At 40.5% G+C, this 19,096-nt stretch overlaps 1 protein-coding gene across 10 annotated transcripts in view; it reads left to right on the top strand.

The window, feature by feature from the left end:
* CCDC85A (coiled-coil domain containing 85A) overlaps window positions 1-19,096 on the top strand; it is a 197,276-nt gene that overhangs the window by 141,866 nt on the left and 36,314 nt on the right. For 8 of the 10 annotated variants that reach the window (XR_009405381.1, XR_009405382.1, XR_009405383.1 and 5 more), the window contains exon 3: window positions 17,530-17,606. The exons of the other annotated variants lie outside the window; for them this stretch is intronic. Coding sequence is in view for 5 of the 8 variants with exons in the window: in XM_059406038.1 (XP_059262021.1) it covers window positions 17,530-17,606 (77 nt within the window). In the remaining 3 variants the exon portion in view is untranslated. The remainder of the gene's footprint in view (window positions 1-17,529; window positions 17,607-19,096) is intronic. 10 annotated transcript variants of the gene reach the window in all.

The following is a 19,096-nucleotide window of genomic DNA, read 5'->3' as shown; positions in this document are numbered from 1 at the left end:
TTGGCAGTGTTGGTGTGGCTGGCTGAGACCAAGCAGCCCATGAAGGTCTAAGATGAGAAAGCTAGGCTGACGATCATGTATGTGGACCACAGTGGCATAGAAGGAGACACAAATGTTGAGCATAGTTCTTTCTGCCTCTATGGCCCTGGAGTAGGAGGGCAGAGTTAAGCAGAGAGGGCCAGTGGTGGTGGTGGTAAAACCCATCTTTGCACTAGGAGTCTGGTACTAACGGCAGCTGGGGTTTGCGGTCCTCAGTGCCTTACACTTAGTTACTTAGTCTTCCACCTAGGAGGTACATAGTGTTATTAACCCATTTTACAAATGGGGAAACTGAGACACAGGAGTGTAGTAACCTCATTAAGGCCACAGAGAAGGGGGTGGGGGGAGCCAGGATTAAAGCTCAGGTAGTCTGACGCCAGCATCTGGGCTCTTAACTACTTGTTTCTACCAGACGACCCCCCATGAGTGTCCTGGGGGAGTGATTCTTACAGCTGCATAAAGAGAATATTGCACAGACAAAGCAGGGTCATATAAAAGCTGGAACTGTCTGGAAGATTTCTAGTTAAAGCTGATAGAAGCAAATGAACAGGAAAGATGCCTGGTCCTGGAAGTCAGGCACAGGGCAACTGGAGTAAGCTCCAAGTCTGACCTTTGTCCCTAACATGCCTCTTTTGAAGGTCTAGGGCCTGCCTTCCTTCCTGGCCTTTGCTTTCTGTAAGGGTGCCATGCTCCACTCCCCAGCCTGACTTTTGGTTTGTGGCTGGATTCCAGGTCTGGTTCCTGAGCCTGGAATCTGGTTTGTCAGAGCAGATTGTAAGCATGTGCATATGGGACACGGGCTTTCAGGAGTACAGAAGGTTGGGATGACTTAGGCACCTGGGTGGCTCAGTGGGTTAAACCTCCGCCTCTGGCTCAGGTGATGGTCCCAAGGTCCTAGGATCAAGTCCTGCATCGGGCTCTCTGCTCAGCAGGGAGCCTGCTTCCTCCTCTCTCTCTCTGCCTACTTGTGATCTCTGTCTGTCAAATAAATAAAATCTTAAAAAAAAAAAATAAACAAGTAGCTTTTAAAAGGCCACTTAAAAGAACACAATATCAGTAAGTGTTGTTTTAGAACTAATATTGCATGTACTTTCCAGGTGCTGATAAAAGTGGAATAAGATCAATAGGAAACACAGTAGAACAAATTAAAGAGCGGGCACAACTTATACTGCTGTGAAGCTCAAGTCATGTAGGAGACCCAGGCACCAAAGGCTGGGCGCTGTGAAATGTCCTGGAAATTGGCTAGGAAATTCACTGGACCCCACAAAACAGGGTGATTGGGTAATGAGCAAAGGCCTTGGTTCCGGAGACCAAAGAGCAAGACAGAACATGGCTGCTGACAGTGTAAGAAATGGAGGCTGAATCCAGCCACTGGGAAGGAGGCTGGGTTAGGGCTCCAGGGATGCTCTGTATTGAAGTTAACTTTGGCGCTACTGTGCAGCTGTTTGCTGTTTCGATCAGAGTCAGCAGAAGATAGTAACAGGCAGTTCCTGGCCCTCGTGTGTTTGAGAACCTTCATTTGCAACTCCTTTCCTTGGGGAGAACCTTCTCTGGCCTGATGGGTAGGACTTGGCTAAGCTTGGAAACGTTTGTTTCCTCCCTATATATCTATCAAATATTCCATGACAGTAGTGATCACAGTGCTAGTATTTTTCTAGGCCTCTTTTTTTTTTTTTTTAAAGATTTTATTTATTTATTTGACAGATAGAGACCACAAGCAGGCAGAGAGGTAGGCAGAGAGAGAGGAGGAAGCAGGCTCCCCGCCAAGCAGAGAGCCCGATGTGGGGCTCGATCCCAAGACCCTGGGATCATGACCTGAGCTGAAAGCAGAGGCTTTAACCCACTGAGCCACCCAGGTGCCCCTAGGCCTCTTTTTAAAAATAAGGCTGATTTTACCTTATTTACATAGAATTGAGGAACACTGTCTTCAGAGTTATTATATGCGCTCCTTCCGAGTAATTTATTTTTCTCCATGCATATCGGAGCTACATTCTTGGCTTGATAGGAGTGATGGAATAAGAGAAGTTGGTGTCTCTTGATGATAGACTGACTTCCCTGTCATCCCCGCATAGGCAGCAATAGGAAAATAAATTTCAAGTGAATTGTTATTTAGATGGAGAAGATTAATCTACCTATAGATCAGTTTGTTAAAGTGCCCATTATGAAAAGATATATATATTTGTAAATGTAAGAGGTATCCATCATTTTTTATGATGTGAATATACATAGGCCATGGGATATTGTTTTATTCTACCTTAATGTTCCTGGGTACTTCTTAAGGACAGAATGGAAATTGAAAACAATTCATCTTGTCCCATTCTTGTGTTTAATATGATGATTTTAAGACATTCTTTCTCAGTAAATCTGCTAAGTCAGTAGCCTCAAACAGAAGCCCCATTTAGGTTGTTGGTGCTAATGGCAGAGAGCTGAGCCATACAGAGAGGGAAGAGAGATATAGTTTATAAACAATTCTGCTAGCAGACCTCTATTTTACTGCAGTATTTTAAGTTCTTGCATAACTTAGTTTATCCTCAGGGAGAAAATAGACTTGTAATTCTTTTTACACAATGATGGTGCCCCCGTAGCTGTGTACCCATAGAGGAGCCGGGATAGGATAATGCTAAGTATAATTAAAGGTGTACATCTGCAAGAGATACCTCTTTGACCAGCCTCCCTCCACCCAGCATGCCCTGAGATATCTTATTAGAATGGGATTTTCCCAAGTGTATAAAAACATTATTTTTTAAAAAATTATTTTTATTATTATTATTATTTAATTCAAGTGCCCACTCAAGGCACTTGGGACCAGGTAGACACCCCCCCAATTTTTTTTTTTTTTTAAATCTTAATGTGTTCTGTGGGGAATGTTTTTATTGGGATCTTATTTGTACTTCCACTTACTTTATTTACAGTTTTCTTTCTTCCTTGAAGCTAACTGTTTGCATTTTTTCCTACCTCTCAAACACTTGAACTTTGTAGAGATGTTTTGAACTCTTAAAATACTCAAAGGCCATTATTTTCATGTTGAAGAAACATGCCCCTTAGTATAATGACTATTTAGAGTTTAATGTTGGTGCCAGACTTGGAGTTATGAACATGAATAAAACACAGTCCCTTCCCTAAGGAATACAGAGTTCACAGTCCATTTTAGCATTTCATAGTTTATTTCTTCTTCAATTTTTATTTATGAACTTATTTTTTATCTGTGATTTAAGGTTTTCCCTAAACAGAATAACTATACACTGATAAGTAAGTCAGTGAAAACTTAGATTTTCAATTCTATCTGCTTTGAAGGTTAAGGAAGCTCTCTTGTGTTTAGTGAAGGAGAATAAAACTCATTGACTTAAGAATGCGATTTCATAATACAGCACATATCATTCTAGGATAACACATAATCAATCTGAACATTAGTATCAACAGAACAAAATTTGATAGATTCATTTTATACCAAAATTAATTTAAAATATCCTTTTTGGGGGCACCTGGGTAACTCAGTTGAGTGTCTAACTCTTGGTTTTGGCTCAGGTTATCCTCTCAAGGTTGTGGGATCTAGCCCCAAGTCAGGTTCATCACTCAGTGGGGAGTCTGCTGGAAATTCTCTCTCCCTCCTCCTTGGCCTCTTTCCCCCCACCAAATAAATAAGTAAATCTTTAAAAAATATATCATTTTGATTGTTGTATGTGTAATTTGGGGCTATACAGAGCTTGAGAAACCATTATTTGAAGATTACAGTTATTTTAGGTATAGAAATTTAGTGTACCTACTTATTTTTCCCATACCAAGAATATTGCTACATAGTTTCAGGGTCCATAGGATTTTGTGGACAAGGATGATTACTTTAAAAACAGTGCATTGAGATATTTGATTTGGTGGAGTAAGCAACCTCTGTCCAAATGCCTGTGTTACTTCTGTTAGGTGATTTGCATTAAATTGTCTCTTGCTATCACCAGGAAGAAAGTTAACAGCTTTGAGAGTGGTGACATTAAATTAAGCAGAATGAACTTTTCATTGGGTTGTCCAGCTGTTCAGAAGAAGTTCCAGGGATGAGTCAGGAAAGCAGCTTTACTTTGAAAACAGAAATCATACATTTATAAGGCAGGGGAAACTGCCTTTTGCTTTTGTCATCATTTTCTTCCAAGACTTAAGATTTCCAAGACCTGGGTTGTAAGAAGTTTGTGAATGTTTCCAAAGGTTGCACTGTGAATGGCTTCTGCATTTGTTAAGTGCACTCTGATGACTCGGCAGATCCGGGCCTTTAACTTGGGATGGTTTGATGGTTTTGTTGACTGTGAAACTTACCGTCTCTGCTTTGGCTGACTCTTCTTTACTTGAAGGCTCCACCATATGAACCGAAGAGGTGATGCATTAAATTGCATCTTAGGGAAAGATACGGTTTTCATTCTGGTCAATAAAAGCATCAGCTGAGTGATGGTATAGTGCTCTGTTATGGTAAGAGACTTTAAATCAGACCATCCTGGTGCAGGTCACATTCCTCTGCAATTTCTTTATTTAGCCTTCGCTCTGTGTCTACAGGACCTATGTTCTCCGGCAAAGAGGATCATTCATAATGCCACAGATGGTGGGCTTTACGGCACAGAACTCAGGTTGAGGTCCAGAGTCCTGCTCACTAGCTTTGTGACTTTGAGGAGTTACTCACCATGGTTAAGCCTTTAGTCTTTCATCTCAAAGATGGGGGTAATAATACCTGCTTCATAGTTTTGAAGAGAGGATTAAATTCATTAACACATGTGAAAAATGCATATGCCTTTTTAGCAAAGCATTTGATGCATGATAAATCCAGTTAAAGTTACTAGCCATTATTTGTCATTTGATTTACTTGCTTGACGAAATTGCTTAGTCTGTTGTTGCCTAGCAACTGTTTAGTGAAGACAAAATGATTGAATACTTGTGAATCTAGAAGAGTTTAAATGAACTTTGAGGTCAGCAGAAATTTTCCTAGCTAGAATGCCATCTTCCTACTAGATCCTACTTTACTATTTGAAGTGTCTCTAAAAATCAAAGGACGTGAAAAACAGGATGGAGACATTCAAGTTGGCCTCTATTGGCTGTGTTTAATGGGACTTTTGAAATATACTCCCTGTATCAAGTTTCCTAGTGTCAGAAAAAAAGCTGTTATCTTGAGAGTACCATCATTTTACTTAGATTAAGTAGTGCTTTTATAGTTTTTTGAGTCTTTGTTTTTGCACACACCCAATACTTTGTTCTCTTTGATGGCATCAGTTAATATTCCTTTATACCAAGATGTTGTTTTTCTTAACCTGGTGATTTTCTTGGGTGGAAAGAGTTTTTAAGTGTACAAAGTTAGGACGGAAATCTGTAAGAAGATATTCTGAAAGGACGCTATTTGAAAATGTGAACAAACCTCGGATAAGAATGTTGAGCTGTGATAATCAGAACTGGTATTCTTCCAACACATGGGTGTGCTTCCCCGCATTTCTCAGAACATGACAACATCGTCTTAAATAGTCTCTGCTTCCCCAAGTTCTCATACATCGTAGCTGTTCCACAAATTTTTGTTTGATGTATAAATGAAATAGCAGAAATATACATGTACTGTTAGGAAGCTTATCTTGGCTGCCTTTAGTGGTTTAACCACTAGTAAGGATTATTGTAAAGTGCTTAATAATTGATACCCAGGAACTGGGGGTCTTAAAGACTCTTAAGATCATTCACTACAATATTTGTGTTCGGTGAGGGAAGATTAAAATCCACAGAGCAAGGACTACTGGCCGCTGTGCTCTGCTTCCCTCCTTCCAAAGGAGGGAGGGCAAGGGGTCCCAGAGGGTGAAGAATGAGGGGGGCAGGCTAAATGCAGCGGCAAGAGATCAACAAGAAAGTGGGAGGACTGGATTTAGGAATGAAACAGAGGTGAGAGTGAAGATGGATAAAGGGGTCCGATTAAAATATTCCCATGCACAAGACACACAGATCCAGGCTGTGTCTACCAGGGAGGCTGAGTAGTGGTCAGCTTTCAGAGGCTCGGGGCTGGGGACAAATGGGGGATTGCAGAGAGGTGTTGGCCCTGGGACTTTGCCTCTTTCCCCAGGCTTTCATACTCAGAACCAGCTCCCTCCCTCAGGCTTCCTTTCCACAAGGGCTCTTTGCTCTTGACTTTGACCTTGAAACCAAAATCCCATGTGTCTTGTTTGAGTTCCAGACTTACGCATTTAAGTCAACCTTTAAGTCTTACCACACATATCTAGTACAAATGTTAAACCTAACATGAATAAAATAGATTTCTTGATTTCAGAGCCCCCATCGTGCTCCTGTTCTAAGCCAGCTCACGATTGCCACCACTATCCATATTCATGTATCTTTGATTCCTCTTTTCCCCATAATACCTTACCTCTACTCTGTGCATGTGCTGTGTGGCCGTCTCCTCAAGGAGACGTAGCAAGTGAGGCCAGTTCTCTGTGCCCCACGGCTGTAACTCATTTGTAACCTGCACTCCTCTCTCCGCACACCTAGAGGCCCCCTCCGCCATCACTTTGCCTTTACCCATGTTCTTCTCTCCTCCACAGAGCAGCCAGGAAGAGCATTTGAAAATAAATCAGTTGTGTCACATGATAGTGGCAAAGCCCCCTTCCATAATGGCTCCTCAATGTGAACAGTACGAAATCCAGGCTCCTTGCATTGGCCCACTGACACACTGAGCAGCTGCTCTCTTTCCTATCGAAGCAGGATCCTTTCTCCTCTGTCCTTACCTCTCCGTCTTGCTTTGGCCACTCAAGACTTCTTTCTGCTCTAGGAGTGCCTGTGGCTCATTTCCACTTTGGGGACTTGACAACTCAGGTTTCAACTTGGATGCCCCATATATTTCTCTGATGATTTGGGGTCTAAGCCAAGTGGTGGAGGGCGTCTGAGAGTACCATATATATTTATGTGTCTGTGCATGTGAGTCTGTCTTCCATTCTAGAATGCTCCTTAAGCAGAGGAGGCTTTTTTGGTTTCAGTGAGTATCTGTAGCACAGGAAAGAGTGAGTGTTTAGCACTGAGTTAGTACTCAAGTACATGTTAACTGCCTGTGATTATGGAGTGCTTTTTGATAAATATACCAAAAGAGCTAGTATACCAAAAAGAAAGTTGTGGTATTTCCAGTTTTGTTTATCTAAATTAACTATCCGTTATCTGTGTGCACAGAAAACGCTAAAATCCACCATCTGTTATATAGATTCTAGAATGTTATATCTATAATCTAGATATTCTAGATTAAACTAGATAATTCTAGAATAGCCATTATCAAGATTCATCCATTATCTGTGTGCACAGAAAATGCTATGACATTGGGAAAACTTAGCCCTTCTTATGTGAGGGAACTACTCCCTAATTGTCTTACAGTGAGTTTGTTCTGCCAACTGTTTCATAGCCAGGGCTGGGAGCATATATAGGCTCAACTGAAAAAATCTTTATGAATTCCCAAATGACGGGATCCAAATTAATGATGCTTTGCTGTGTAATTTGATAAAAATTACTTTGCTGACAAGTATGACAGTAAAAACTACATACAGACTTTTAAAAGACATTTAAATATTAAAAAAATAAAAATACATAAAAGTCAAAATAATTATCTAAAGAGTAATATTTTTGTAGGTTTTATGTCTTCTGAAAATTTTCTTACAGATCTACTTCCTTACATATTTGTTGACAACACTGACAAGATATGCTTACAAGGGGGCCTCCTACATTGAAAAAAATTGTTACATTTATTAAAATGACATCAGTTTTTATGCTCTGGCCTTGGTAAAAGGCAGCTATTTTCTCTAGGAAATGACAAGGACAGCAACAACGTAACAGTGGAAAGTAAGACATATTTGAACCCTGAATAGCTGTGAAAATGGTACTCATGCTAAACAGCTTTTTAGTTTAATATATTTTCCATATAGTCCCCCATCCTTTTGCCAATTTGTTGCTGTTTACCTAGTGCTTCCTTTGTGGGGCTGATGGTTTCAAAGAGAATAGTAGAAGTGAAGGCAATGTTAGGACCTAAAACGTTCCTCTGAATCAGACTTCAATTTAGATTGCATGTTATAGTGTGTTTTCAAGGTGAAAATCTGACTGCATGTAGAGTTAATGGCTTCAAACTGTCCGAGAAGAGGGACTCCTGGGTGGCTCCATGGGTTAAAGCCTCTACCTTCGGCTCAGGTCATGATCTCAGCGTCCTGGGATTGAGCCATCCATCGGCTCAGCGGGGAGACTTCTCCACCCACTTCCCCCCCCACCCCGCCTGCCTCTCTGCCTACTTGTGATCTCTCTCACTGTCAAATAAATAAACAAAATCTTCAAACTATCCGAGAAGAACAAGCTTTGCATAGGAGTGGGAGCTCTTGAGTACAGGGTGATGGGACATTCATTCATTCCTTCCTTCATCAGTAAGTTATTGAATACCTTGTAGCACATAGGTGAACACCACATAGCACATAGGTCTGTGCTAGTCATAAGGCAACTCAGAAAGGAACTGGAAGGCAGGAACTTGCCACACGGAGCCTCCAGCTGCGTGAGAGAGAGAGAGAGAGAGAGAGAAATGGAGGCTGAAACCATCATGTATCTGTTACCAAGGAATAGGCCAGGTGGGTGACAGCAAATACGTAACAAGTGCCATTTTCTCCCATTTTAAAAACACTTTCATTTGGGAAGAGGAGAGACTAGGACAAATCTTTGGTGACTATTTTCTGGTATAAAAGTTAGGATTATTTTTTTTCTAATTTCTAAATTGACTTATATGTAGATCCTCAGGTTTCCATACCCATTTAATGATTTCCTCTTTTATCGACAATAAATGAAACAAAATCTCAACTGTTTAAAAACACACAGGACTTGTGTGGCACTAGGAGAAAGGCACTCGTGATGTTTTGTGTCAGAGCAGTCTTGGAAAGAGATGTGGTATTTTCAGCCTTCATTCTAATTGAAATAAACAGGACAGCCCCTTGCTCTGATTCCTTTACCTTTTAAATGACAGGTTTTTCCCTTCTCAAAGAAACATAACCTGTTTTGATATGGACCGCTGACCACCGTCCTGGTCCAGTTGCCCTCTGACAGCTCGGAGCCCTTCCCTCAGGCTCAGCGGACACCTGCCGGTACCCCCACAGCTGTGTGTGTGCCATTGGGCCCTCAGGACACCCCCCACAGAGGGGGGCTGGGAGGAGATGTTCAGTGAAGGTGCCATGCTAACCAAAATGCCAGCTTACTAACTAGAGTGGATTTCCAGCAGCCAGACATATTTTATATGGTCTTCTAAGCAATTAGTGGTAGAAATGGTCCATTTTTTTTGTGCATCCTCACAACTGTTGTTCTGTCTCTTTGCTCCCTATTCTTTCTCCTTCTCATTCCCTGTTTACCTCTTTCTTGTTCTTGCTTCCTCTCCACCCCCATAACATACACAACACACACACACACACACACAATTTTTTTAGCCTGCTTGGCACATTTCACATTTTCTTATTGAAATTACCCACCAGTGATTTTATCTGGCATAATTTGAGAACCAATGCCAAGTTTCCACCCAAAGTTTCGCATTCTCTAGTAGGTTTCTGAAATGGCACAACGGAATTGGTATCAAGCTCCATTTATTTATTTATTTATTTATTTATTTATTTATTTATAGCTCCATTTAAATATGAATCCTGCCTTGCCTGGAGTGATGGATAAGTGTCTACCTGTACTATAAAATAATTCCCTTTCAGGGCACTGTTGGCATAACTGGGTGACACATTCAGTACATTTTAATTGTAAGAGACCCTATTCTAGGCACCTGGGGGGCATCCCTCAACACAACAAGGGTCTCTGCCTTGTGGAGTTTACACTCTGATGGGGAGAGACTGAACTTCTACAGTAAAGATAACGTGTGCACAAGTTAATTTGTATGATAGAAGGTGATGAAGCGTTTTGAGAAAAGTGAGTACAACAGGCTTGGAGCGCAGGAAGGTTAGGGTAGAAGTGGAGGTGTTTGTGTGTGTGGGGGGGGGGGGTTGGATAGAATGAGGTAGACTTCGTGAGTCACATGGAGAATCTGAGATTTTGACAAAGACTTGTGGGAAGTGAAGAATTCAGCAAGCAGCTCTCTGGGGGAGGAGCCCTGCAGAAAGTGAGAACAAAAGAAAGCAGGAGCACACCTAGGGTATTGAGGGCAGAAAGACAGATGCGTGGCTGAAGCATGGGGTGGGGTGGCATGAAGGTTGACAGGTACCAGGGGCCCAGGTCATATGGGGCTCTGCTGGACTTTTGAAGGACTTTGGCTTTTATGTGGAGGAAAATGGTGGGTTCCCGCAGAGTTCTGAGTGGAGAAAGAAATGAGCAGGCTTAACATTTAGAAAGAAAACCACTGTGGGTTGAAACAGAATTTGAATGAGCATGGACCTGGGAGAGGGCGCAAGAACAGAAGCAGGGATACTTATTAGGAGACTCTGGTGAGGCTGGGTTTTCAGGATCTTTTGGGGTTAAGGTCAATAGGATTTCCAGGTGGATGAGAACTGGGGTGTGTGAGAGAGCAGAACCGAACATGTTCTAGACATTTCTATCACAAGAGAAGCCTGTTGGTCAAAAGGTTTAAGTCTAGCCTGAGGGTAAAAGCCAAAAAGAGGACAGTGTTTCAAAAACTTAAGCAGTGGAGAAGAAGGTGACAAGACAGACGGATCTGTCTCGGGGGCTGTCACTTCCCCCTTCACAACTGCATTCCAGAATTCAAATCTTCCCAGCCTGGGCCTGTGCATTAACCTTGCTTCAGGCCTAGAACTCTCTTCTCTCAGGTCTTCACATAGCTGGCTTATTAGTAGGACATTAGCACTAGAGCTCTTCCGGGCCATGCTCCCTCACCTAGCTGTACTTCCCCAGATCTCGCTGTACCAGTACTCTGTCTTGTCCTCGTTGCGCAGATCACTTTCCCAGAACATTGTATTTTCTTTCCATTGTCCATCTCCCTCCGCCTCCTAATCCCAAATGCAAACTCCGTGAACTCACAGACTCTCACCCCCTCACCCCCTTTTGCTTGCTGCCATATCCCCAGTATCTAGAACATTGTCTGGCATACAGGAGGTCACTCTCTGTTGATTGAAGAAGTCTTGGTATTAAAGTAAATTGACCCATCTGAATTAACCCCCCCTTAGGGAACAGCACCAGTCACCGTGTGAAGTTTAGGGAATATTTTAATGTAGCATATTTGGGCAAAAAAATGAAAACGAGAAAAAATAACATAGAGCAAGTAGATAAAGAGAAATCACAAGGCACTCAATACAGGATTTATTAGCAAGTGAATTGAGAAGAGATTCATAAAATAGGAAGAATTTAAAAATTTAGGATCACTGAACTTCAAACTGAAAGCCCTGAGAGCATCCATAGGTAGATACCTCTGCAGCATCTTGTTAAGGTTTCTCCAAACTCCTCTAATAATGTGAAGCCCATTATGGTACAAAGCAGTATACTCCAGTCTTGTGATGTTCTAGTCATTGGAAAGCTGTCTTTCATATCATGCATAGAAGAATAAGGAGTGTTGCACTAGGCAGAGTAGAGTGAGTATTTGGCCAGGGGAAGGAGTCGGAGAGACTCAGACCTAAAGAAATGTGGGGCCAGGGGATAACCAGTACCAGTTTACTACATGGGAGGAACAGAATGGAAAATATTTCCTATCTCTTTCTGGCTGGCACAGAGGGAGCCCCATAGATAACGGATTGGAGCAAGACCTGATAATAATTTTTTACTTAGGACAATTAAACTTCCATTTAAAAAAAAAAAAAACTTCCATTAAAAAAAAAAAAAAGATTTCTGTCCATGAATAGGGCAGGCTGAATTAAATATCCAAGCAAATCTGAAAATGCTGATTCCAACAAGATTTTTTTTTTAATAAGAAAGGCATCAAATTATAGTGAGAAATGTAATCACTTATATTTCTGAAGCTAATATGAATTCTAAGTAGGAGGCTGACCTTTGCTTGCCTGAGGAAAAAAGAGAAACACTTGAAGTCGGAACAGTAATAATTTTTAAAAATAATAATTCTGAAGTAATTTTCATAAGAATGTGCAAAAGCCTGCAGACAGTGAGATTAATTTGGAACTAATCCAAGCAGTGTCCTTAGAAGTTGGGGTTTATCGAAGAGATTGCCTCCAGATTTAAATCACATGGTCATTGGCCTCTGGCTGAGGGGGCTGACTCTGAGGGCCATCGAAAAGCTTCCATCTATAAACCCGCAGCCGCAAAAGTCTTCCAAGTGATTTTCTTCCCGTTTGCTCTTCCAAATGCTGTAATTTGTCTTAGAATGGACCATTACTAGATATTATTTTCTGCCCTGAAATTTTGGAGACCCGATGGTACTTCATCTAATCAAAACCACTCAGAAGTTTGACAAACCTTAGACAGTAGCAACTACCAACAATAAACCTTTTATGTACAATACTCAGAGTAATTCGTGGGCAATTTCAAGAGTGGATATTCCCTTACAAAGAGAAATGCCGCTTTAGAAAGCAAGGGAAAGTGAGAGGGCTTAACGTTTTGAGCAGAGTATTTTCAAACTAGCCAAGGAAAAAGTCGAGCTACTTTGTGTGATTGAAAGCATTTCAGGTAAGATGAAGGCAAATCAAGTCCCAGATGTTGTCCAAAGAAAATATCAAGTTATTTTAAGTAAAGATCCATCTAGAATATCTAAAATGAGGGAGAAGGGAGAACTTGGAATTTACCTACGTAAGAAGCTTGATACCATTTATGATTAAAAGACCCAAGACGGCAATCACTGTGATGCCCCAGCAATGAAACAAAGTCTTCTTAATGTATTTAATCCTCAGTGTTAGAGGCCAAATTAGTACCTTCTGGGTTTTATTCTCTCATCTGCCTAATGACTCAGTGCATCAGGGATAGGCTGAACTAGGAAACCTCTAAGGTACATTTCAGTTCTGAAACTGGCACCAGTTAGATGACAGGAACTTAAGAATTCTTGTGACTGTTGACTGTTTCTTGCACTTGTCTTATTGGGAGAGGGGCTGTGGACTTTGACCTGTAGGTTTAAAGAAAAGTAAGATACATGGTGATAAATCGCTTCTGCTTTGAAAATACGCCCAAGATTTACCCAGAGAATATCTTGACAAGGTCATTGACTTTTCACATCAATATTGTTTGCTTAACCTTGCTTTTCTAGTGGGTCAGTGTCCGCGGTTTCCCATGGCGGAAAGAGAAAATACCTTTTGGGGATGTTAAAAGCAAATCACCATCTGTGTAACTGGGTGTTTTTTTGTTTTTTTTTTAAGATTTTATTTATTTATTTGACAGAGAGAGATCACAAGTAGGCGGAGAGGCAGTCAGAGAGAGAGGGGGAAGCAGGCTCCCTGCTGAGCAGAGAGCCCGATGCGGGACTCGATCCCAGGACTCTGAGATCATAACCTGAGCCGAAGGCAGCGGCTTAACCCACTGAGCCACCCAGGTGCCCCTGTAACTGGGTTCTGATGTTGGTTTTTCCTACCCTGGATTGTGGGAAGCAACTTGGCCTTTCCTTCTTCTCCCTAATATGTCCTCTTTCTCCTCCTCCATGTGCCTCCTTTCCCTCTTCCCTGTTTACACCAGGATCATTCTAGGCTTCTGGTCCTTGCACGTCCTGTGGCTACGCTTTCATCTCTCTGGCCTGGCAAACTTCTGTTGACCCATGAAGCTCAAGTTTCTCTTTCCCGAGAATAGCAGCCAATACTGACCTCTTTCTGGGCTCACGTTTCGCATGATTTCGCACTGAATTTCAGTTACCGGGTCGTTTCCTTTACTTTCCCTTCTTCTGTCCCCACAGCTGGTTATATACTTCTGAAAGACGGTTCCTTCTGGAACACATTGTAGATCTAGGGAGATCTAGGAGAGCCTAGTGTTCGGCTCTTTCTCTGGAACCTCATTCTCAGAGCTCTGAAAGCCAAATGACCGTCTGAAATGGAAGTTTTAACAGCTGTCGGCCGCTGGTAGAAGATGGGATGATCAGTTCAAATCATAGGACATTCTAATTCAGGGCTGCATGCGCATGTGTCTGTGGGTATCACTTAATAATAAAAAAAGAACACCGCGAGCACGGCAGAATGTAGAGAACTGTGGAACCGCTGTGTTGTCACCTGAAACTAATAGAACATTGTACTTCAACTATACCTCAGTTAAGAAAAAAAGAATGCCAGTGTTTGTCAGATACTTTTCTTAGCCTAATGCCTCCCGGCAGTCCTCATACCCTGCGTGTAATGGAAAACCAGCTTATTTGATAGGTGGCACCACTTTGGGAATCCTTTGAATGAGAAAGAAAGGGGAAGAAGCAGCCTGTGGAAGGGGTTGTACCAACATGGCCAAATAGGTTGTAGCATAAAAGGGCTCCTTTTCTTTCTTATAAGGAAACTATTCCAGTGTTTTATCCAGGATTCAACTAAGACTGGGATATACATTGTGATGGATTTCCAAAGTAGGGAGTTTTGAGGTGCTTGGATGGCTCAGTCCCTTAAGCATTTGCCTTCAGGTCACGTCGTGACCTTAGGGTCCTGGGATCCAGCCCCAGGGCTCCCTGGGCTCCTGCCCATTGGGCTCCCTGCTCAGCGGGAAGTCTGCTTTGCCCTCTGACCAAACCCCACTGGTGCTCTCTCTCTTTCAAATAAATAAGTAAATAAAATCTTTAAGCATAATTAAATAAAAGTATAGAGTTTCTTACACTTTATTCCTATTATATCTTATTTTTAAATGGTTATGTATTTTCTATCCCATTATTGGCTACTTACTACTAGTCAGGCTTGGCTAGCCTGTAGAACAGTAACAAATAAATCTCACAAGCTTAAAAGTTTAACAAAATGTTTCTTGTTCTTTCCTTTCACAGCAGAAGGACTGAGTGGTTTCTTGGATGGTTTTTTGTATAGGGACTTGAGGACCCAGTGATATCCCGGAAAAATGTTTGCCTACTCCACTCCCATTAAGAAATTGTATAATCAGGTTCTTGATGAATAAAAGAACTATCAGCGGGAAATCTCTTATTTATGCATGTGCATGAGCTATTCTTCCTGTCTCCTGCCCCCCCCCCAACTCCACCCCAATCCCCTGAGGAGTTTTTTTATTGTGATATCGGTTCACTGTTAGGTAAGAATTGCAACAGAGACAACCTGGAACAATAGGGACTTCTGGAACACAAAACAAGGGCGTATAATCCTAAAGCTGAATTTGTATTCTGAGAAACATGGTCTTGCAGGAACTGGCCTTCTCTTCATCTCAACCCTAGGAAGGGGTCTGACACAAACGGGTGACGGGGGCAGTGTGTGCTGTGTTGAATGAATGAACTCAAAACCCTCCTTAGCTTTGCCTTTATCTTGTAAAGCTAATCTGTAAAAATTACTTTACCAGTCTAAAAATGTTTCCTATCTTTTTCTGTCCCAGCCTATTTTGCAGTGAATGCTGAGAAACAAAGATGGGGATTTCATCTATTTTAACTTGACATTAAAAATTGGACTTAAGGAATGTTTTCTCAGTTCAAAAATTTACCTTCTTTTTTTGAACTGACATGCTAGGTATTCCTTAATATAGGTAGACACTTAATGAAACCATCGAATATGTAAACTGAAAAAGCTTTAAAAAGAGAAGTAGATTAAAATTACTGAAGATAGTTACTGAATTAAGATCTGTTCAGTGGCATTTTCAAATGTCACCCAAAGCACTCTGTGTAGAGTCGTTTGAGCTGCTCAAAGTATCAAGGCTTTGGGGATAGTGCAGTTTAGGGAAAATAAAAATGAGGTATAAATGATGAGTACACAAGAAAAGAATTATACTTGTTTATAGTGTCAGTAGAACATTGCTGAGCAACTTTTCACTTGGATGGCCCTTATCAAGTGGTCGTTTCTCTAGAGTAGAGAGTGGGGCTTGCAAAACTGTAAATCAGGCAATTTACATTCATATTTTAATGATCTGCAAATCACTTATTCATTTGCTAGAGCAAAAGCAGATTCCTGAAATCAATATATATGTTATTCATTTATGCCCCCCCTCATTTTTTTTGCCCTTTAGAAGAGTCCATAAAGCAAACCCTTCACATTTCATGAGCTAAAAAAACGAAAGCGTATTTCTGGGCAGTGCCTCCAGTTTCCTTTACTTTGTCTTTCTTGTATGAGGGATGCTCAAACCTTAAGTCTGGCCCACTGGTGTGAGATTGATGCATGGTTATATTAATGTCAGTGATAGGGACTTTCTGCAAACATTTGTGAAAACCGGGCATGCTATAAACCCATGGGGGATGAACTTAATTGTTACATTTGCAAATTAAGGACTGAAGTTTCTTATGTATTTTAAGAAAATAAAATGCTATCTGCTTTGAAGGTCACAAAAATGGAATTGAGTTCATATAACCAATTTCCATATAAAAATTAGAGTTTTCAGGATGAATTTCAGATCAAGGTATTAATTTGCATCAATATCCATTCTAACTTCAGATTGTGAGGGGCTCCAAATATTTACCATCGAAATGCACTCCTATCTTGGTCTGTCTTACTGTTTTATGTTTCTGAAGCTGAAGAACATGCACTGAAGTTTAATATTAACGATGCTGCTCTAAGATTAACTATGGAAATACACTGGAGGAATTCTATTGTCATGTACATTTTACTATACCTGAATTATGTGTCTTGAGCATTCATTCTTGAGTAATGAATCAATGGCAACTCTGTTGCTCTAATGAAGAGTTCCTGTCAGATTGTTCCTCAACGTGCAACTCCTCTTTCCTTCACCTGTGAATCCTTTTCTGATGTAAAACTATCAACTTTAGAGTTCATAGACTCTAAGCCTAATGCTGATTGCCACCAGTCAGCACACACTTGAGCTCCTGAAGAAATGAAAACAAGAATGAGTTTTAAAGTCAGCTGCTGGCTTACCTAAAGATTTGGGAAAAACTTGGGTCTGTGTCACATTCAGTCAAAATCAGAGTCAAAATTTAGCCTCTCCTCCATTTAGCCCTTTGGTGGCGGTTCTCTGGATTATGACCATGGTATCGGGAGATTGGGGAGAAGAATGAATGTTGCATTTAAGACTAGAAGTATTTATTGGGAAAATGAAGGGACCTGGATATTGGAAATATCTTATTTTTTTTATTTTTAATATGACTTTGTAATTTACTTTGGTTATAATTAACATTACAAAAAGTCTTATGTGGGGGACAGTGCCTTGAAAGCTCAAAATACCCAAAATAAGTAGAAAAGGGAGTAAGTGTCTTCAAGATGTTTGACATTCTGAGGACTGCATGAGGGCTGCATGGTGGAGGAAAGCCTACAGCCTAACCCCCCATAAATTCCTTTAATTATTCTTAACATGGTACAGTTGTTCAAAGTGCTTGTGGTTTCAATGGCTTTTGTTACTGGTTTTCTGGGGAGAAAGCCCTTTTTTTTTTTTTTAAATAACAGACTACATTGTCACTACCTGATTTGAATAAATTGAGCCAGAAATATCCTGACAGTGCACTAAACAAGACCTGTGTGTATAATGTGAGTTCTTTCTTTTTAATTTTAGAATCAACCTTGTCCTATGTTAGGCAGCTGGAGGCAAGAGTAAGACAGCTGGAGGAAGAAAATCGCATGCTGCCCCAGGTGGGTGACTTCCAGAAGCTCATAGCTAGTCAGTGTCATTTGAGTTGTTAGCATTTTATCTGGAATTTAAAGTCTCAATTACATTTTCTCCTTTAAATGATAGAAATCATTTTGTAAATAGTCATTCATCAATGTAGAGTGTGATCGCTTTCCATAATGACCATCATGTTATCTGGATTCTTAAGTGTGCAACCAAAGGATGCAGATGTCTGAAACTAAGAATGCAAAGTAATTTTGAAAGGAAGGGAACAAGAGAAAGAGAAAATGAAAAGAAGTAATAAATACTTTGCTAGTACTACTCATATACATCATGCATGTAGTTGGAGAATATAGGGAAGGGCCTCTTATTTAAATGAAAATTTTGCTAACTTATGAACTAGGGAAAGCTGTAGGTAGTTTGAAGATTTCATATGTTAATTAAATTAGTACTTGCTAAAATTCTTTGTGAACTAATTGAACTCTTTCAGTGCAACAAAGCAATGACAGTAATTGACAGTTTTACTTTGGGGCTTAATTTCTTTTCCCTGGTGAATATAAAGTGGCACTTTTTTCTGGGATTTAATGCCTCACCATGTATTTATAATATTATCTCTATGGGCTGAAATATCTTGGTGAGAATGATGTTGGGCGAGGTGGTGGTTCTCGGGGAATGTTTTGTTGAGGAGTTGAACAAATTACCCGATTTCTAGGTTGGTTTCCTTTACAGTCACGGGGGCAGTAAAGTATTTTAATATTTTATGAAAGGAGTTTCCTAAGCATTAATCACTAGTGTTCTTTATACATTCTGTTGATGATTTCTATTTCCTAAGTGACTAATGGAAAAAACGAAGCAAAGAGTAGTTCAATGAAAGACAGAGACTAGTTATAATTCCAGAGAAGACACATAAACATGAACACTTTGCAAAGATATTTTAGATCTTTTTAAATCTTGTTTTGTTTTCCAGCTACTTTTGCTCATTAATGACGATTTGATCTGTCAGGTACTGCCTCCAAGAATGCCTTTCTCTTTCTTTCATTGGCCAGCCATCTGGCTAAAAATCATGAGATTAAATGAAATCAATCTACATCTCTCTCTGTCAAACTATGCATATGTCAATACTCGTGTTGACAGAAGGGATTATTTGCATCATAAAATAAGATACTGCTGGTAGAGTTTTCTCTTTGCTCTTCTATACTTTCCATTTTTAAAATTTTCTTTGCCATTTGTCCTTTATATGAGATTCACAGTATAACTGTGCCAGGACCCTTGACTGAAAACATCTAACTTCTTTCCGTTCCAAGAAACCTAAAAATATAATCAGGTTATTGTGAGTATCCTATATGGTTGTACCATCTCTGGGGCAACTGAGAATGTAAATGAAAAGATGAAAAAAAAAAAAAGAGAGAGAGATCTGTTTCTCTGCGTGGGAATAGAGGCTCATGTCAAACATTGAAATGCTAGCATGTGCGCTATGCTATTTAAAAAGAGGCACAACAAATATGAAAATGAT

Source organism: Mustela nigripes, chromosome 7 (assembly GCF_022355385.1).
Source record: "Mustela nigripes isolate SB6536 chromosome 7, MUSNIG.SB6536, whole genome shotgun sequence".
NCBI lineage: Eukaryota > Metazoa > Chordata > Mammalia > Carnivora > Mustelidae > Mustela > Mustela nigripes.
This window is presented reverse-complemented; position numbering and strand designations above follow the sequence as displayed.